This window comes from Limanda limanda, chromosome 17 (assembly GCF_963576545.1).
Source record: "Limanda limanda chromosome 17, fLimLim1.1, whole genome shotgun sequence".
Lineage (NCBI taxonomy): Eukaryota > Metazoa > Chordata > Actinopteri > Pleuronectiformes > Pleuronectidae > Limanda > Limanda limanda.
Genome location: NC_083652.1, coordinates 1,197,669 through 1,219,724, shown reverse-complemented (window position 1 = coordinate 1,219,724; position 22,056 = coordinate 1,197,669). Strand labels below are relative to the sequence as shown.

Here is a 22,056-nt window from a genome sequence, read left to right as displayed (position 1 = left end):
TACACTCTGCTGTGATAAAACCTAAAACACTTTTAGCACTTCTACTTCCCTATGATTAGAGTAGGCTACTATCAACAAAGTACAAATATAATGTAAATTCATCAAACACTACACAAGACCAATGTTGCAGACTGAAGAAACTCATTTATTTCTCAACACGACCAAAATGTTGACATTGAGATTGAGATTCATAATACTGTAATTATTGTAGTTCAAAAAAAACAAACAGTATACAATAGTACAGTAATTTCACAGGAAATGGTAACAGAAGTGCTGATAGTGCATAGAATACAGTACTGTAAGCAGTGACTGAAACCGTGCAGATGTTTTTGATATGATGATATTTTTACAATACCTATTTTCCAGTCGAAATGTTCTCATCGCACTTGCCACTGTATATCGGCTTAGATTTGGCTGTACTCGCAGTCCAGCCTCCCTCAGCGTCAGGCCATGGTTGACAACGTGGTCAACCAGTGTTGCGTGGATCTCATTTGTCAGATTCGGTCCTCTTTGAGCACCTTCTTGTCTTCCTCTTCCTCTTCCTCCCCTTCCTCCTCCCCTTCCTCCTCGTCCTCGTCCTCGTTCCCCTCTTCCTCCTCGTCCTCCTCGTTCTCCTCGTCCTCCTCCTCCTCCTCGTCTTACTCTTTCTCTGACTCTTTCCATTGTGCTTGGAGAACGATGAACTCACCTACTGCTTTTTATAGTGTTTGCACACCTGATGACTGTGTTGAACCAATTGGTTGGACGGTGTGGTAATTTGACAGTCAGTGCTTTGGTATTGCAAAGACGTGACTTCATGATAGATTTTTGTGTGTAATGTATGTTAAGTGTGTTTAGTGTTTTGCAAATCACTGTGTGTAGAGTTTTGCAACAAGTGTGAGGTTGACAATGTGCTTATAGTTGTGCAAATATGGGCTGATGTTTTGCTTCTTGAGTGTAAGGTTTTGCTAATAGTGTACTACTTTTAATTTTATTGTGTAAGCAATCCAAAAAAACTGCAATAAAGGAGAGTATGGTGGAAGGTATGGTACTGTAAACTGTGGATGGTGTTGAAACCAGTTCTGGACCAAAGCAGAGAGGTGGAATGACACATTGTCCCAGATGACAGTGTATTGCATCTGGAGCATGTGGTTTACTGCTGTGGCGATGTTGTGTAATCGCTCCAAACATGTGAGAATGTGAGTTGTGTTGTAAGGGCCCCTACTGGCGTGACGGAGGAGGACCCGATTCTGTGTAATGGCAGCGAAAAGGGTGATGTTACCCCCACGTTGCCCTGGGACATTGATTATAGCCCCGTGGCCAATGGTATTTCTGTGTCTCCTTCTTGCTTTTGTCAGGTTGAACCCTGCCTCATCTATGGATATGAATTCATGCGGGATTTCCTCATCATCCATCTGTAAAACTCTCTGAAATACAGTGAAAGACAAGATTGTGTAGTTCAGCATAGGTCTGGTATACAGTACATTTACATTATAAAGGTTACGTGTGCAGTATGCAACATCACAGTTCTAAAGTGAACAATACATACCTCCACATACTCATGCTGCAGCCTTCTCCTCCTCCGTGGATTCCCCCTCTCACCCTCACTCTTCTTCTTTTTTGAGCACGAGCTCCATTTTTGTTGAAGTCAGGTGAACTCAGCTGCTGCTTTTGTATAGTGCTTAAACCGGATTGGTGTGTCTACAATTAAGCAGTCATGTGTTTGCACACCCGATGGCTGTGTTTAACCAATTGGCTCATAGGGTGGTCATTTGACAGTCAGTGCTTAGGAATTGCAAGGAAGTGACATCTTCATATACTTCTGTGTCTAATGTATACAAGTGTGTTTAGTGTTTTGCAAATCACTGTGTGTATTGTTTTGCAAAAAGAGTGAAGCTGACATTGTGCTTATAGTGGTGCAGATCTGGGCTCATGTTATTCTCCTTGAGTGTAAGGTTTTGATAATTGTGTAATACTTTTGATTTTAGTGTTTAAGCAATCGAAAAAAACTGTATAAGCATGGATGACGCAGGAGCAGAGGCTGACGGACAGAAGACCTCTCACTCCCAGTTGCTAGCGCCAAATGACCTTTCACTTCTCAGGCCTCCTTCCTGGAGTTTCGTCAGCATGCCGAAGTCCTAACTGATGAGATTGTACAAAATCAGCTGACTCTCCTGGATGCAGTGAAGGAAACTACGACAGGAATAGAAAACATTACTGAAACAGTTGATGGATGTCTTTGCAAATAAATAAATGCACTGAAAATGTGTTTGTGTGTGTGTGTGGTCATTTGCTTCAGAAAAATTAGGATAAACAAATAAGGTAAAGCATACATTTTAAATAAGGCATTTTTACTTACCATCACGCTACCAATTAAACAGCTAAAATGAGCTACAGATGCATAATATGATGGCACAAGAAATTGTTGGGATTGAACGATCAATTATAGACCAATAAACCATTTAAAAGCCCAAACTGTTACATTTCAAGATGAACATTTTTATATACTCTATTGTTAACTAACAATCTTAAATGGTATAGTTGAAAATGTTAATTATGACAAAAAATGATGAGGATGAAAGTGTGTAATTGTCATGGTTAATATATTTGGTCATTGCATTAATACATTAAATTGTCTATTAAAGACTTGTTTATCTTAATAATTGAAATTTTAATATTCTATGCATTTAGTTAAAAGGGGATGTGTTTTTAAGGACAAACAGGCCTTAATTTCTACGTACGCACTTTTTTGAGGAAGTTTGAAATTTTTCCGTTCTCTGCAAAAAAATGTTGGTAAGAAAATGGTGATAAATCCCAGATTTGTGCATCAAACGTCCGTAGGCATGGTTTAAGCACAGAATGAGGCCCATTGTGTCTAAGTGACTGTGGCAACTTTCATGCCATCCAGTTAGTCACCTCTGTTTTTCATAAGAAGGGGAGAATCTCCGGTTGTAAGTTCGTCCTCATCACTTGCCCGCTGCTGAATCTGTAAATCTCGTCGTTCCGAAACAAGTATCTTTATCCTCTTTTTCTTTTAAAAGTTTCTTTTTGTAAAGAAAATACCATATTTGCCACAGTTCAAATTGAAGTCTCCATATCAGCTCGCAAGTGAATCAGTGATGGTGGACGTACTTGCCACGGCATCGAGGGTCAACCAATCACATTCGATTTAAAAAAAAAATGTAAATCAAACCTATTTGGTGTGAATAAAAGTGGGAGTGTCCGGGTTGCAGAGGGCTGGTTGCTGTGGAAAATCTGCAACAACCAATTAAAGTTCAGCCTCAGGTCCCGTGGTTGCCAAAAGTTAAATGGACCACCATTCACTTAAATTTGTCCGGCACTACAAACCAGGAAGTATATATACTTAAACAGAATTTATCCAAATACAATTTTAAAACATCACAACTTATATTGACTGTTCACAGGCACTTACGGTTTAACATTCGATCAATTTCTTGTGAATTATCAGATTCAACCTTTGAGGTGAGCTGAAAAGGGAACAAGAGGGTTTGGTATCTACCCACAGGGAGACATGATGTAGTTCTGCCCTGTTTCACACCTACTGTAGATGAAGTACAATCCAAGAAGCTTGTTATTATACTTCAAACTGACATGCAGTCTTGGGATTAAAGGAGCTACAGGTCTTGTTACATTGGCTTTTCAAAGGGAATGTATACAAGTGACACAAGTGACTGCACATTATTATGAGTATTAAAGTGGGTTGGATGCGGGTTGTTCTTCTTGTTCTCAAAGCGGCTCATACGACACTGTTTGTCTCGTATTACTAACAATTACACAAACCAATGTTTCCTCAGTATTTAAATATATTCCATTATAATAAATAGAAGCTCTAACATGCTAATTTCTGACTCAATTTGAGGATTTGAGGATTCATCAAGTTGTAAAAAGGTTCTTATTGATTTCTTTAATCGGCTGTTACACATCAATGAGTTTCCCCTGAGGGCCAATGATTAGACTCCTGTAAGCATGTCAATGAAACTGATCTTAGTCGGGGGGGAATGCCACATTGTTATAAATTGCAGAAGGAAAAACAGGAGTTTGTTATAGATAAGTTAATAATTAGCTGAACTCTTCTATCTTTGGAAGGATGGGGTGTGATCTTGGCAGCTGCCTCTCAGTGCTCTATAAGGAGGAAGGTTTGACTCAGAAATGACTTGTGATTGTTGTTGTGTTGGGTTAGGTACCCTATTGATACCCTACTGCAGATTTTACTGATCACAGCTAAACTAAATAGTCGCATGTCACACACCTGCTCTCTCTCTCTCTCTCTCTCTCTCTCTCTCTCTCTCTCTCTCTCTCTCTCTCTCTCTCTCTCTCTCTCTCTCTCTCTCCCCGCTATCCGCTCATTACTAGGGTTGGGTCCTCAGTCTTCAGCAAATTGAAGACTGAGGTCTTCAATTGGCTCCGGGTGCATTTCCTCCGTGGCGGTGCGCTGCGATCGTCTATGGGTCGGCTTGGAAAGGATGGGGGCGGGAGGAACGAAGACCACGCCGAGAAAGGTTTCACAAAAGCGTCTGCATTATGGGGGGACGAAGGCGGGCTGAAGCCTGCCTGCGACAGCCCCAGCCGCGGATATACGGGGGTCTCAGAGTGATAGAAAAGCGACCCTCAGCCCTCAACATCAGCTGAACAGCTGATGTTCAGTTCCCACTTGAGGTCCTGGGAGATGATGGTGCCCAGGAAGCGGAAGGACTACGCAGTGACGACTGGGGAGTCTCTCAGGGTGATGGGGGTTGGTGGGGCTGGGTTCCTTCTAAAGTCAACAACCATCTCCACTGTTTTCAGAGCATTGAGCTCCAGGTTGTTCAGATCACACCAGGTCACCAGATGGTCAATCTCCCACCTGTAGGCGGACTCATCCTCACCAGAAGTTGAGCCCAATGAGGGTGGTGTCGTCCGCAAACTTGAGGAGTTTGACGGACTGGTGACTGGAGGAGCAGCTGTTTCCACCCGTGAAAATAAGACTTTGGACCTGCTGTATGCAAATGTTAAGGATGCATATAGCTCCACTGCACTGCCACCACTGGGCAGGTCAGACCACAACCTAGTCCTGCTCTCACCATCATACAAGCCTGTGGTTCAGCAGCACCCAGTCACAGTGAGGAAATGGTCTCCTGAGGCCATGGAAACACTGCGTGGAAACGCTGGAGGCCACAGACTGGGATGCTCTGTATGAGCCACATGGTGAGGACATTGATGGCCTGACTGACTGTGTCTCTGAGTACATTGGGTTCTGCATAGACAACACCATCCCCACTAAAGAAGTTCGCTGTTACCCAAATAACAAGCCGTGGGTAACAAGCGACCTGAAGGCCCTTCTCAACGAGAAGAAGAGGGCCTTTAGATCACGGGACAGAGCAGAACTCAAGCGGGTACAAAGGGAGCTCAAGCGCAGCATCAGGGAGAGCAAGGACAACTTCAGAAGAAAACTGGAGCACAAACTGGAGGACAACAACACCAGGGACGTCTGGAGTGGGATGAAGGAGATCACCGGCTTCCAGAGGAGAGGTTGGGGAGCAGCTGGGAATGAACAACGTGTGAACGAGCTGAGCACGTTCTTCAATAGGTTCAACTCCAACACCCCCACCCCCAGCCGACCCTCAACTGCCTCTACGACTGCCCCTACTGCTTCTTTGAGCAACAACCCCCCACCACCCCCTGCCCCTCACCACCCCCGTCACCACCTCCCCCCACCCCCCCGCTGGCTTTCACCACAGACCTTTTCACACCTCCCACCCCCAGGACATCCTCACATCACCCACAGCCCCCCACCACCTACTGCAACACACACCTCTCTGCACCACCCTCATCACCTCCACCCTCAAACCCACCACTGACATCCCCCACCCCCCAGTCTGGACTCCACATCACAGCCAGCCAGGTGAGGAGAGAGCTGGAGAGGCTCAAACAGAGGAAAGCTGCGGGACCGGACCGCATCAGCCCTCGTGTGCTGAAGGCATGTTCCAGCCAGCTATGTGGAGTTCTCCAGCACCTCTTCAACCTGAGCCTACACCTTCAGAGAGTGCCAGTGCTCTGGAAAACATCCTGCCTGGTCCCAGTGCCCAAAAAAGGACGTCCTGCTGCACTGGAGGACTACAGGCCGGTGGCACTGACCTCTCACATCATGAAGGTCATGTAAAGACTGGTCCTGGCACACCCTTAGACCACTGGTGTGCCCATCACAAGACCTCCTGCAGTTTGCATATCAGCCCCATGTTGGGGTTGATATGCAATCATCTACCTGCTGCAGAAGGCTTATTCCTCCCTGGACAGACCCAACACCTCAGTCCGGATCATGTTCTTCGATTTCTCCAGCGCCTTCAACACCATTCAGCCCAGACTGCTGAAGGCCAAACTGGAGGGCATGCAGGTGAGTGCTCCCCTCATCACTCGGGTCGATGACTATCTGACGGGCAGACCGCAGTTTGTGAGATTACTAGGGGGACTGTACTGTCCCCCTTCCTCTTCACCACATACACTGCTGACTTTAAGCACTGCACTGAGTCGTGTCATCTGCAGAAGTTCTCTGATGACACGGCCATTGTGGGGTGTGTTGAGGGCGGGAGGGAGGCTGAGTACAGGGACCTGGTTGAACGCTTTGTGAAGTCGTGTAGGGAGAACCGCATGCAGCTCAACGTGGCGAAGACGAGGGAGATGGTGGTGGACTTCAGGAGGAACAAGCCCCTGCCCTCTCCTGTCTGCATCGGTGGGACGGATGTGGAGGTGGTATCTGCATACAAGTACCTGGGTGTCACACTGGACAATGAACTGGACTGGTTCACCAACACAGAGGCCGTCTACAAGAAGGGCCTGAGCCGGTTTTACTTCCTGAGGAGGCTCAGGTCCTTCAATGTCTGCAACAAGATGCTGCAAGACGCCAACAGACTGAAAAAACTCATCTGTGGTTGGCTCTTAGCTTGTCACTCTGGAGGAGGTGGTGGAGGACAGGATACTGGCAAAACTGCTGGCAATCATGGACAATCCCTCTCACCCCCTCCACAAAACACTGGACAAGCTAAGGAGCAGCTTCAGCCACAGACTCATTCAACCCCGCTGCTCTAAGGAACGATACAGGAAATCGTTCCTCCCAACCGCAATAAGACTGTACAACTCATCCACCTCTGTCAGAGCCACCATCACAGAACTGCACTAAACATACCTGTCTCCTTGAACTTAGTACCCTGTACAACACTCCGCTCCATATACACTTACTTCACATCATATGTGATATGTGTCAATATAAACCATTTTGATATTATATATCATTTTATACAATAATATTGTCTTTTGCACACTCTGTCTACATATTCTTACACTCATAGTATATTATATTATCTATTGTATAGTCAAATACTTATATTTATACCTCTACTATATATCATATCATATCGTATATTCTTTGTATATATAAGTCTATATACACTTATTTATAAATGTGTACATGTTATTATTATTATATTTACTATTATTATGTATACTGTTGCTGCTGCCATTATTACTATATACTGCTATTATATTGGAATAATTACTATCATATATAAATATATATTATGTTATATTATATACTATATATACTGTACTTTTTTATATACTGTGTAACAATAACATTACCATCATATCATCAGTACTATTACCATCATCTTGCCACTGCACCTTATCTACCTGTTTATCTTGTGTTTGTGTTTTTATTCTTTCTACCTCAATGTTTTTTATTTTATTGTATTTTATTGTATTCAAATATACCGGCTGCCATGATGACTTAATTTCCCTTCGGGGATGATTAAAGTAATCTATCTATCTATCTATCTATCTATCTATCTATCTATCTATCTATCTATCTATCTATCTATCTATCTATCTATCTATCTATCTATCTATCTATCTATCTATCTATCTATCTATCTATCTATCTATCTATCTATCTATCTATCTATCTATCTATCTATCTATCTATCTATCTATCTATCTATCTTTGTTGGGTTCTTCAGGGTTCAGAGTCAGTCTTTGCTTGAGGTCACTTTGACAGTTTCACAGAGAAAACTGCAACCAGCATTTTCACAGGCCAAGACAACTATGGGCACTGTACTAGTATTTATACTTATACTCAAATATTAAACCATAGTGTAATGTAAAGTGTGATGTCTTGAGTGAGTAGGGCCAGGGAGGGCAGGTTTATGCTTAACCACATATAGTGAGAGTTTCTGTTAATAAGAAGTATACCTAAATACCCCCAAGATCAGTGAGCAAGCTTATAATTGTCTTTAAATGAACTGTAAATTACATATACCCTTTTTAGGAAGACAATCTATACAACAATAGAAGCAGTGTTTCATCAAAGAACCAAACCAAATTGGCAATTTCCTATTTTTGTCACGAATTCCCAGCCGGCCAGTCCTCCCGCTCGTGCTGCTTCCGGCCCGAAACCTCGTCTCAATGCTCCCGACTGGTTCTCCGGAGCTCCGGGTACCTGCCGGTCCTTTCTTATACTCTGGGGGCTTCTCAACCTGACCCAGGGGACTCGGCGAGTGGTGGATTGTTTCATTGACTTCCGGACTATCGCCGCGGAGAGCGAGTGGAATTCCTCCGCGCTGAGGGGCGCTTTCCACAACGGTCTCTCTGACGTCATCAAAGATGAGCTGGCTCTGCGGGCGCAGCACACCAGCAGAGCCAATGCAACTCGGCAGGACCCGGCTGTTACCAGTGGAACGACAGCGGCGCTTTGTGGAGAACTGCTGCATGTTCCGTGGCCAGGGAGGTCACTACGTGTCATCTTGTCCGGTAAAAGACCAGGCTCACCAGAGATTCCGAGGATGCTGTAGAGCCACATTACTAGTTCTGCAAAGCCCTCTCGGCCCCTTATCCATGCCCAGCTCTTCTGCAAAGGACAGAATAACACTGTCTCTGTCCTAATTGACTCTGGGGCCGACACCAATCACCTGGACCGTGCACTTGCTGAACAGCTGGGCATTGAGCAAGAGCCCCTGAGCCAACCCATCAAAGCCACTGCTCTGGATGGCCGTCTCTTATGCACAGTAACCCACCGCACCATTCCTCTTCGCCTGGGCATATCAGGTAACCACACAGAGCTTCTCAGGTTTCACCTGATTCATGCACCTCAACAACCAATTATCCTGGGGGACCCCTGGCTAAAAAGACACATTGACTGGGTTTCCGGTTCCATTCTCCAGTGGAGTAACTACTGTCATACGTTCTGCCTCAGATCTGCGTCATCACTTGCCTCAGGTTCCTCTGATTCTAATGAGGTTGCAGATCTTAGTGGAGTTCCATCGGAATACTTGGCTTTTCAACGAAAAGGGCGTGTTCAACAAAGCACGGGCCACTTCGCTTCCTCCACACCGCCCGTATGACTGCGCCATCGATCTCCTTCCTGGAACCTCACCACCCAGGGGGCGATTATTCTCTCTGTCATCTCCTGAGACCAAGGCCATGGAGAAATATATCAATGACTCACTGGCTGCTGGAATTATCCGTCCTTCGTCATCTACTGCAGGTGCGGGATTCTTCTTCTTGGATAAGAAGGACAAGACCCTTCGGCCCTGCATTGATTATCGAGGCCTGAACGACATCACCATTAAAAACAGGTACCCCCTCCCACTCATCTCATCTGCATTCGAACTATTGCAAGGGGCGACAGTCTTCACTAAACTTGACCTCCGAAACGCCTATCACCTGGTTCGTATCAGGTGGGGGGACGTGTGGAAGACTGCATTCAACACACCCAGTGGACAATATGAGTACCTTGAGATGCCACTTGGTCTGACTAATGCTCCTGCTGTTTTCCAGGCTATGGTCAACGATGTTATCCGGGATTTCCTGAATATCTTTGTGTTAGACCTGTTAAATACCTGGACGATATCTTGATATTTTCTACTTCAGAATCAGAACATGTTCAACACGTCCAGAGTGTTCTCCAGAGGCTCTTGGAGAATTAGCTTTTCGTAAAAGCCGAAAAATGTGAATTTCATGCATCCGAGGTCACTTTTCTGGGGTTTATCATTAGGCCTGGTCAGATCCTGATGGACCCCACAAAGGTAAAAGCAGTGGCTGATTGGCCAATCCCCACCACTCTGAAGAAGCTGCAGCAGTTCCTGGGGTTTGCAAGTTTCTATCGTCGCTTTATCCGCAATTATAGTTCTGTGGCGGTTCCTCTTACGGCTCTCACCTCCCCAAGACTCACCTTCCAGTGGTCCTCTGCTGCTGACAAAGCATTCTGTGAGTTAAAAACAAGATTCTCGTCTGCTCCCATTCTCGTTTTTCCAGATCCGGTGCGTCAGTTTACGGTGGAGGTGGACGCATCAGACTCCGGGGTTGGAGCAGTCCTCTCTCAGCGGTCGGCAGAGGATCAGAGGATGCACCCATGTGCCTTTTTTCCCGAAAACTGTCATCTGCCGAACAGCATTATGACATTGGGTATAGAGAGCTGCTGGCGGTCAAAATGGCTCTGGAGGAGTGGAGACACTGGCTGGAGAGGGCGGAGCAACCGTTTGTGGTCTGGACCGACCACAAGAACCTCGAATACATCCGGTCAGGAGTTCCCGTCAAGCCAGGTGGGCTCTATTCTTTAACCGTTTTGATTTTTCTTTATCTTACCACCCAGGATCGAAGAACGTCAAGCCTGATGCCCTGTCCCGGCAGTTTCAGTCAGACGGTGGTCCCTAAGTACCCGAGAGCATCCTTCCCTCACAGGTGGTTATCGGCGCCTTAACCTGGGACATCAAGGATAAGGTGAAGCAGGGTCAAGCTGACTATCCAGTGCCTGTCCTGTTGATCGCCTGTTTGTCTCTGCTAACCTCCGCTCTCAGGTTCTCCAGTGGGGACACTCTTCTCGCCTTGCCTGCCACCCAGGGATCAGACGCACCCTTGCTCTGTTGAGGCAACGCTTCTGGTGGGGCTCCATGGAAGAGGACACAAAGGAGTTCGTCGCAGCCTGCCAGATCTGTGCCCAGCACAAGAGTGCCCGTCACGCTCCTTCGGGCCTGCTCCAGCCACTGCCTATTGCCCATCGTCCATGGTCGCACATCTCCCTCGACTTCGTCCCTGGACTTCCGCCATCAGACGGTAACACCACTATTCTCACTGTCGTTGACCGATTCTCCAAGTCGGCTCATTTCATTCCATTACCCAAATTGCCATCTGCCAAGGAGACGGCTGACACCGTTCCAATGCTCCCGAGGATACCAGCCCCAACTTTTCCCTGTACAGGAGCGGGAGGCCAGAGTTCCATCTGTCCAGACGTTTATACAGCGATGTCGTCGTAACTGGTGGCAGGCCCACTCTGCGCTCTTCCGCTCTTCTGATCGGTACCAGAGAGGGTCCAATCGACACCGCACCCCGGCGCCTCATTACACGACCGGCCAGAGGGTTTGGCTGTCGACCCGTGACCTCCCACTCAGGGTGGAATCTAGAAAATTGGCTCCACTGTTTGTGGGACCTTCTCCGGTCGCCCAGATCATTAACCTGGCTACAGTTCGTCTTCAACTTCCCCGGGCGATGAGGGTCCATCCTACATTCCACGTATCTAAGATCAAACCCGTGACCTTCCAGCGTTTTCCCTCCTGACTAATCTCCTCCCTGATACCCATTGTGACCTGCCTGCTTTTCCCCTGGACTTCCCTTTTCGCCTGACCTCGGCTCTGTCTATCCTGGATTCCCTCTTGCTTGCTCCTTCTCGGATTTGTTTGTATCAGACTGACTGCCTCGCTCCTGACCCCTGCTAAGTTTAATAAACCGAGAACTTTGCTCATTCCCACTCTGCTTCCGTGTCGTTGCTAATGGGTTCACGCCTGCCATTCTGCCAGCCCTGACAATTTCTATAAATTTTCCTGCTCTATCAAAGTGAAATGTATATTGTTTCCCCCCCTTTTTTTTTTTGAATGAATTTATGTCCTGCATATACTAACAAACTTGTTGGCACATTTATGTAAACAGATATCCAGTGCAGCATAAAACAGAACCACATGCATATTTGTTGTCCATGTGTATGCAATTCTTTAAATAAATAAACCCATGACAGAGAAATTAAAATGGACTACTTTGCTCATTAGTAAAACTTCTCGTAATGTATGCATTTAAAATAATGCAAAGTGCTGTACTAGATAATTTTTCTCTAAATATGCCTCGAACAATCCACGAAAACAAGTTTCAAAAACTCAGGAAAGCCTGAAGGTGTCAAGTTCAAGTTCAAGTGTTTCCTTAAACACACCAAAATCATCCTTGCATCATAGTAGTAACCTCAACGAGAGCCGCATGTGAGGAATCACTCTCAGGATGGACAGAAGTGCAATATATGTGTCTAACAGAGTTGTTTGTGGGTCTGGTGGACCCCCTGCATTATTGGATCTTAAAATCAATACAGCTATAACAATTAATACTTAACAGATGTTTTCTTTATCATAATAACAAGCAATATATACAGCATATATGGTTAATAGTTGTCATTTACCCCTGTTAAACCACATTTATGAATAAAAGGGCTTTCACTAATCCACGGAAAGCATATTAATTATCGTTAAATCCAAGAAATCCAGCATTCATTTAAAACTATACAAACTAACTTATTCAGTGACCTATTGTCAGATGATAAGCATATGTCATTTGAACAGCTGACTAACAAATAAAAATTGTCCAAACAAGATTTCTTTCGCTTTTTGCAAATACGGCATTATATCACTCATTATTACATTACATGTCATTTAGCTGACGCTTTTGTCAAAGCGACTTATTTATGAGGGGCCAGTTAGGGGTTCAGTACCTTGCCAAGGACACTTCGGCATGCAGATGGGGAAGAGTGGGGATTGAACCGGCAACCTTCTTGTTGGAGAACGCCCACTCTACCCCCTAGGCCACACCGCCCTTATAGCACAATCCTTATTGATCACACTGAAATATCTGCTGTTGAGAGGATTCTGTTTCATCAACAATTGAAAGTGTCTCTGAGCTCATTTTACCATGTACTTAATGTTTTTTCTACAACTGGTGCGCAGGGGGTCAGAGGTGTGTGGGAGATGGAGTTGTCTGTGACCATAGACGAAGACAAGTGGGATACCATTTGGTCTCTTGCAAAAAAGATTTCAATTTGCACTCGGACAAGAGCAATACAACTTAAGATTTTACAGATTACATATTTCCCCTCCCCGCAGGCATTTCTTCAACCGCTCTCTCTCCCCTCTGTGTCTCAAGTGTAAAACTGATGTGGGAACTTTAACTCATTTTTTCTGGTCTTGTCATAAACTTCAAAGATATTGGGTTGAAGTTATAAGTGAAATAGAGAGAATTTTTCATATTAATATAGGAATGGACCCCATATCCCTAAATCTAGGTCTCCCAAGTGACTGTTTGAAAACAGCAGTCAATAAAAGATTGTATAATATTTTAACGTTTGCAGCTAGGAAAAATATTATTTTGCAGTGGATCAGTGACAAGATCCCTTCTGTCTGTGGTTGGCGCAAAAATTATTTTTGAACTGATCCCTCTAGAATATCTTACCAATGTCATACATCACAGTGTAGAACAGTTCTACAGAGTGTGGCGCCCATTTTTGGACTATATCGGTCCAGACCTTTCCTCCACCCTATTAAAAGGACTGCTGTGGACTTGAACAACATTCGTGTACTGTGAGATTCACCACCTCTTGTATCATGCCATATGTTCATCCCTCATGTAAGAGCTGTCATGTATGTTTTGTTTTGTGTCTTGTTTTGTAGACACTGTTTGTTTGTTGAATGGAAACAAAAAAACTGCAATAAAAACAATGAAGAAAAAAAAAAAAAAACGAACTTATAAGTTTATTAGTTTGTATAGAGACAGAACTTATGTATAGTCTGTGTTATGGAGGTTTTCAGGCAGCAGCTGATGTTTTATGCAGAAGATTTAAATGTAGACATGATGCATCAAAGTCCCGGAAGGTTAAACAATATACGAACGCCAACAGAGTAACACAAGCAATTGTCACCCCCAAGTCTGAAGATGTCCCCCACAGTATCCCCATATATCTCCTTCTACTTTCATCACCCATTCCAACAGCACATCATCCATGAATGGTCACTCTCTATGTAACATGTAGGTGTTCAGGTCCTAGTGGATAGTTAATTCTAAAGTATGCATTCCCAAATCACATTGTGTCCTTACGTCTTGCCACTGGTGAAATACTCAAAAGATTAAGATTAAGATACATTTATCTGTCCCAATAACATGCACAGACATGCACAAGCACACTCATGCAAGGAGGGAAATTTAACCTCTGCTTTTAACCCATCTGGTGCAGGACACACAGAGCAGTGGGCAGCCATGTACGGCGCCCGGGGAGCATACGGCTGCCTCTCCCACCAAGACTGGAAGGTGTCTCTTTATCTGAGGCTTCCGAGTTGGATATGAAACTCCATGAGCATAGACACTACAGTGTACTGGTAGTTGGCTCTTTAACTATAACCTGACCTTGGTACAGCTTGTAAAGAGACAAGGGAGTATGTATGGCATGAGACAAGGCTAGACGTTACAAACAAAAAAAAGCAAAGTTCTTACAGAACAAACTAAATCCTAAAGTCCATAAACAGAAAAGCACTGGAATCCAAAGTTCTCAAGATAGGCTAAACATAAAAACCAAAGTAACACTAGGAGACAGAAGGAACTTACAGGCGAGGGGTGATGAATGAGAAATGACAACGGGTGGTGAGGCGACCATGAACAATGACGAACTGACAAAGACAAAGGGAAGCACGGAGAGTTATATACACAGGGGAGGCAGGGGGAATTGGGCACAGGTAAAACACATGAGGAACTGGTGCAGACCATAACAGGGGCAGGAAACAGGACCAGGACAGGAAGTAAAGGTGGGAAACACACATGGAGTAGAAACTACCAAAAACTACAGGAAACAGAACTCAGGGAGAAAACATAAATCCAAACACAAGGAAAATAGACGCTAAACGAATCTATAATCAAAATGAAAACTCTTCATTAAAGAGGCAGATGTCAAAAGAATAAAGAGTCCAGAGTCATAATAGTTTATAGAGTCCCAGGGTGAATATATAGTCAATATATAGTGGCATCCACAGTAAGGTGTGCGGATGGACCTTGATTTAATCAGGACATTTTGATGGTAACCAACTAAATAAAATGCTAAGACAACTCATCAGGGATAGTGTGTGTTACATTGGGACAACTGAAAGTGTAAATGGGACAAATGGTTTAGTGGTAATAATTCGCCATCATCAATGCTTTACAATAATTCCTTTTTACAGTTGAAGCCTGAAACGCATGTGTGAGTCCTACGTTATTCTAGGATCAATCACAGACATCTGAGTACACAAAATACTGTACATAGTGTTGCTGGCAGGGAAACATTTTTCAAACATAAGTACTATCACCCTCTAAGGTTGATGGTAATAAGATCTCTTACCAGCTCTGAGATCATTGAGTCATCTATCAAACAGATATTCCTCTTTAGGCTGACTACAATCATCTTTAATGGTGATAGCACCTGTGGCTCAACAAGACGTATCATCTACCACCCAGTTAGGAAGTAATAAAAGTCACCCTACCCTCTAGGTCCAGTAGCAGATGTATGAGTTTTTCTCAATTCATTTCAGCAGTTATTCCAAAGCTTTATCACCTTTAAAGCTGAAAGACACTACATAAATACCTTGTTATCCTAATTTTATGCATCACATCTTAAACTTATTTGAACTATTAATAGCCACAAAATAAAATAAGATATTGTGTGAATATCTCTTTGGGATGTGATGCAGGGGGAACCACTCTAAACTCTCCCTGTCACATATAACAGGGAGGTTTATGAGTCAGGCCAGGAATCTGTTTGGAATCTCCATGAATGAAGCCGTTGTGCATCAACTATTTTAATTTGTAACAAGTTTTAAGGAGATAGTCAGAGTGGAAGGGTTAGTAATGATGGTTTCTACAAACATATTAAAACTCTGAGAGATAAGGTAAAAAAAAAGACACTTCTAAATTGTAAACCAGTTTGTAGCTACTGCTGCTCCATGTGCAGTTTGTTTAGTCTAGATTAAACCAAAGTCAGCAGTAGTCAGATTATATATTTGTTGAATGTTGACTAATGAACCACTGATGTAGTAACAAAAAATAACACATTCTCACTTTGTGATTCTTTCTCTCTTTCTCTCCCTTTCCCTCCAACAGACCTAGAAGCACAGTACTCACTTACGCGGGCTCAGCGAGTCAGGGCCGCAATGTTCCCAGAGACCCTGGTGGAGGGAGAGGCAGCCATGCCACTCCAATCAGATCCGTCACAGCAGAGCAACGTGCAGCGACTGGCTGAGCCCTCTCAGCTGCTAAAGACAGCAATCGTCCACCTGATAAACTACCAGGATGATGCTGAGTTGGCAACAAGGGCAGTGCCAGAGCTCACCAAGCTGCTGGCAGATGAGGATCCGGTACACTGCCACAACCCTCTCACTTGTATCACAATTTTACATACCCCCATATTCAAGCTTACCAATTTATTGTCTCACACATTTAGGTTGTGGTGAACAAGGCGGCCATGATAGTCAATCAGCTGACCCGAAAGGAGGCAAGTCGACGGGTTCTAGTACAGTCTCCGACCATGGTGGGTGCAGTGGTGCGCGCCATGACGACAGCAGTTGACATGGAGACAGCCCGTTGTGCAGCCAGCGTGCTCCACAGTTTGTCACACCAGACGGAGGGTCTGCTGGCCATATTTAAGTCTGGAGGGATACCTGCACTGGTCCGCATGCTGAGGTAGATATACTTCATTTCGATGACAGATTCGGCTGATAATTCTCTCTTTCGAAGAAGAAAGTGAGGAAGTAGTATTTTGTTGTTGTAAAGAATATACAAGTAAATCGCTTAAATACTAAAACAGATTTTTGGCTTGATGGGGGTAGAAAATATGTTTTAAACACATCATTAACATATAATCAACAAGTTGGTTTGATGAACTCGATGAAATCTGAGCAGTAAAAGAAAAGCATTAGTGTTCATGTTTGGTGGTTTTCCTGGTTACCTGATGAATGGAGTTAAAAAGGAAGATGAGCATAGAGAAATTTAGTGCAGATAAAAAAGGTAATACTGAAGGGTGCTGCAAATTCATCTGATAATCTGGTTCATAATTTTTATATTAATTATAATGATTACATTTACATAAACTGTACTTTTTTTTGTTTAATTGTGAAATTATATTTTTCGAACAGAAAAAAATATATATATTTGGATAAAAGAGATCCCCTCCACATAGGTCGTCTGTACAAGCTGATTATTTTTGACCTATTGGAACATTGTATTTTTTGGCAGCCACAGGTATGATGGAAGGGGACAGAAAATAAAGCCAAGCTCTAAACATGTGCAGAGTTCTGTTGCTGATCAAAGTATGTGGAGGATCGAAGTGGAGGAGAAATGTAACCTTTTTGTTTTGCCCGATGGTAAACTATTGAAAGCTTTCAGCTTCCAATATGGCAATTCGAGGTCATCAGAGAACAGTAACAAATGAGGCTAGGAGTGTAGCCCTCACTTTAAACAGTAAATTCAGGGCCTTTGAAACATGCGGGCAGGCAGAGTTAATCCCTTACACAGGGGCTTAACAGAACAGAATAAATCATACCACTAATTGATTTGGAGCTTAATTCACACAGAAATTGAAAGAATTGAATAAATTAAACCTAAAAGTGTTTCACAGAGACCAGCTAGGTTAGTGTGTGTGACTTGTATTAATACTATCAGCTTTTCTCCCTCTGTTCGTCTTTACCTCTGCCTGTTATCACCCCCCCCCACTCTGTCTCCACTTCTTTGATTTTTTAGCACATTTGTTCTTTGCCACTGTCACTCTCTGCAACCTCCTACATAATGAAGCCTTTTGACTTGATGTTTGTTCTAGTCATTATTTTACCAGTCTTTATTGGATTGTGAAGATGGCGCCGGGGATGGCTGCTGTGTCTCGCGCTCTCCCACAGCTTTGCTCTTTTTTCTATCTTTTTGTTATTTATTGTACTTTATTTTGCATTGTGCACTCCAGTAAAGCGAGCCCTATCATCACATATGATAGAACGATAAAAAACACTTTTTCACCGCCACCAACAACAAACAAAGGAGACTACCCATGGCGCTGGTTACCTGTGTTACCTGGAACACGGAGGCGACGACGAAGGAAACGAGGGTCCCGAGCAGGCGTCCTGGTCCGGCTGAGGAAACGTGAGAACCGGCCTCCTCTACCAAGCATTCTTCTGGCTAATGTTCAGTCCCTGGATAACAAGCTGGATGAACTTCGTAGCAGGATGGCTTTTCAACGGGACATCAAGTTTTGTAACGTGATGGTTTTTACGGAGACTTGGCTCGACTCATCGATCCCGGACTCCGCCATTGTTCCCGAGGGGGTCTCCATTCACCGCCAGGATCGGACAATTAACTCAGGGAAGAGCAAGGGAGGAGGTGTCTGCTTCATGGTGAATAATCTGTGGTGCTCGGATGTGGAGATTATTTCTTCTGGATGTTCTCCGGACCTGGAGCACCTCATGATATGATGTCAGCCTTACTACATCCCGCGGGAGTTTACATTGGGGATCATCACCGCTGTTTACATTCCGCCACACGCAGACACCAACCTGGCGCTGGACGAGCTGCATGGGGTTATCGACAGGACAGAGACATCACGGCCCGAGGCTGCGTTTATTGTGGCCGGGGATTTTAACAACGCCAAGATGAGGAAAGTCCTGCCGAGATACTATCAGCACATCAGCTGTCCGACGCGCGGCACGAACACGCTGGACCATGTTTACACTCCCTTCCGGGATGCGTGTAAGGCCCTCCCCCGCCCCCCATTCGGCAAATCAGATCACGTTTCAGTTCTGCTCCTGCCTTCCTATAGGCAGAAACTCGACTGCTTTAGCACGACGGAGTGGGGCATGTTCCAGGATGATGACATCAACATGTACACGGACGCGGTCATCTGCTACATCAGCAAATTCATCGATGACGTCGTACCCAGGATTTCTGTACGAACATTTCCAAATCAGAAGCCCTGGATTAATGGTGACGTCCATGCTAAACTCAAAGCACGGACCGTTGCCTACATCTCAGGGGATCTGGGGGAATACAAGAAGTCCAGGTACGCGCTCCGGAGTGCTATAAGCAGTGCTATAAGCAGTGCTAAGAGACTGTACAGGGACAAAGTGGAGTCCCACTACAAGGGCTCCAACACTAGGAACATGTGGGCCGGACTGAGAACCATCACAGACTACAAAGCTAAGACCAGCAGTGCTGATGATGTGTCTGCATCTCTCCCGGAGGATCTGAACACTTTTTACGCCCGCTTTGAGAGCAGCCCCCCCGGCTGGGGAGATCAAAGAGGCCCAGGAGGACCGCTGCCCCCCCCTTCATATCCAGGGCAGACGTGTGGAGATCACTCAACCAGATCAACACACGCAAGGCACCTGGACCTGATGGCATCCCTGGCCGAGCTCTCAAGGTGTGTGCAGATCAGCTGGCAGATGTGTTCACAGACATCTTCAATATGTCTCTGCTCCAGTCTGTAGTCCCCGCATGTTTCAAGAAGACCATCATTGTCCCTGTCCCCAAGAAAACTAAAATCCTCTGCCTGAATGACTACCGCCCAGTAGCACTTACTTCCATTATAATGAAGTGCTTTCAGCGGCTGGTCCAACCCTTCATCACCTCCTCCCTCCCTGACACTCTGGACCCTCTGCAGTTTGCCTACAAGCCAAATAGGTCGACTGCAGATGCCATCTCCCTCACCCTCCACACTGCCCTCTCCCACCTGGACCAGAGGGACACATATGTGAGAATGCTGTTCGTCGACTACAGTTCAGCATTCAACACCATTGTGCCCCTGAAGCTCGTCACCAAGCTCAGAGACCTTGGGCTCAACATCGCCCTGCGTGACTGGATCCTGAACTTCCTGACGGGCAGGCCACAGGCGGTGCTGATCGGCAGCTCCACATCCTCCACCCTGACTCTCAACACCGGTGCCCCCCAGGGCTGTGTGCTCAGTCCTCTCCTGTACTCCCTGCTCACGCATGACTGCGTTGCCACCCACAGCTCCAACACCATCATCAAGTTTGCCGACGACACCACAGTCATAGGCCTGATCACCGGCGACGATGAGAAGGCCTACAGAGAGGAGGTCAGAGCCCTGACATCTTGGTGCCAGGACAACAACCTCCTTCTAAACGTTGGCAAAACTAAGGAGCTGATCGTGGATTACAGGAAGGGACAAGGAGTGGAACACGCCCCCCTCTTCATCAACGGGACCCCGGTGGAGCGAGTCAGCACTTTCAGGTTCCTCGGGGTCCACATCAGTGATGACCTGACCTGGAACCATCACAAAGACTCCATCAGGAAGACGGCCAGGCAGCGGCTCTTCTTCCTCCGCAGGCTGCGGAGGCTCCACATGGACTCCAGGATCCTGTGCAACTTCTACAGGTGCACCATAGAGAGCATCCTGACGGGCTGAATCACCGCCTGGTATGGCAGCTGCACCGCCCTCAACCGTAAGGCTTTACAGAGGGTGGTGAAGTCTGCCCAGCACATCACCAGGACGGAGCTGCCATCCATGGAGGACCTCTACACCCAAATTGAACATTCACCTGTAAGGATATATATTTAGATGTATATATTTTATTTTCTATTTTAAATTTTTGATATTCTATTTCATTGTTATTCTATTTTATTCTTTTTTTGATCTATTTTATACTTGAGCATTGCTTAAAGAGAGTGTGTGACCCAAGCATTTCATTGACAGTGACTACTTCATGTTATCTCTGTTCATTTGACAATAAAAAATCTTGAATCTTGAATTTCTAAATATCTGATGCTTTGTCTTTTAAATGGGTGTATCATTTGAATGTACACAGACATGAGCCAAACCAAACTACAGTGAATCAAATTGAATTGAATTGATGACTTGAAAAGTTGTGAAGCTATATCTCTCATGGTGTTGTACTGTTTGTGGTAAGTCCAGATACGTAGGAGAGTCCCACCGGTTTGTTTCTGGTGGGAATGTGTAAAGCCTAGAAAAAAGCCAACAAGTAGACCATCTGTGTAGCTGTGTTATTGTGTTTTCTTTAGGATTGGTTCATCTTCACTTTATCTGCAATTTCTTGAATTGCTGACAACTGAGGAGAGGACTGTGACTGGTTAACAGCTGCTGCTACATTGCCTATTATTATTTCTACCCACTAGTTGTTTGAACTTGAACACAAATGCCTTAACATTTGTTTTAAAATTGGTCACATTATGAGCCTGACCACCCTGTGGTGGTTTCGGAGATCTAAATAGGCCCTAGCTCCATTTGGCTGCATTTACAACTACTCATGTGATCAACCTCAATCTGATCGCAGTCCAATCACCCAAAACACATTTTAGTGTTGGGTGTAAATGGCATATTAGTTATTATCTGACCTAATCCCTGAACAAATGAAGCTGAGGTTGATTGACATTATATCAGTTTTGTTTCTCTTCTAATCTTAAATACAGAAATTTAAGGTTGACGTGATGATGGTACCAGGTGAAATGTCACCCGATTATTTCAGAAGTTATTAAATCATCTTGAGGGGAACACGATTGCATACCAATCTATCTAGTATAACAGGCTCAAAATCAGAAATATCAAACTCAAAGTTGCTAGGATTCATCCCCTGGGGATCACAAATGTCTGTAAAGCTTTGATTAAATAAAGATTACATGGCGCAAGATAGTGTCAATGATAGTGTCTATTTTTATGAACATTTCGATGGTTTAGGTCTTTTTTAAAATTAAGTTGTATTCTCTCTCTCTCTCTCTTTCTCTCTCTCACTCTCCCTCCCTCTGTTTCAGTTCCCCAGTGGAATCAGTCTTGTTTTACGCCATCACCACCCTCCACAACCTACTGCTCCACCAAGAGGGAGCCAAGATGGCTCTGCGTCTGGCTGATGGCCTGCAAAGAATGGTTCCCTTACTAAAAAAGAGCAATCCCAAGTTCCTGGCCATCACCACTGATTGTCTGCAGCTCTTGTCCTATGGCAACCAGGAGAGCAAGGTGAGGATAGGACC

General features: G+C 44.7%; 1 protein-coding gene across 1 annotated transcript in view; it reads left to right on the top strand.

Moving 5' to 3' along the window:
* Nucleotides 1-22,056, top strand: part of jupb (junction plakoglobin b) — a 57,110-nt gene that overhangs the window by 4,793 nt on the left and 30,261 nt on the right. Inside the window, exons 3-5 of the mRNA XM_061089799.1 lie at nt 16,177-16,430; nt 16,517-16,755; nt 21,841-22,042. Coding sequence (XP_060945782.1) covers nt 16,177-16,430; nt 16,517-16,755; nt 21,841-22,042 — 695 coding nt within the window. The remainder of the gene's footprint in view (nt 1-16,176; nt 16,431-16,516; nt 16,756-21,840; nt 22,043-22,056) is intronic.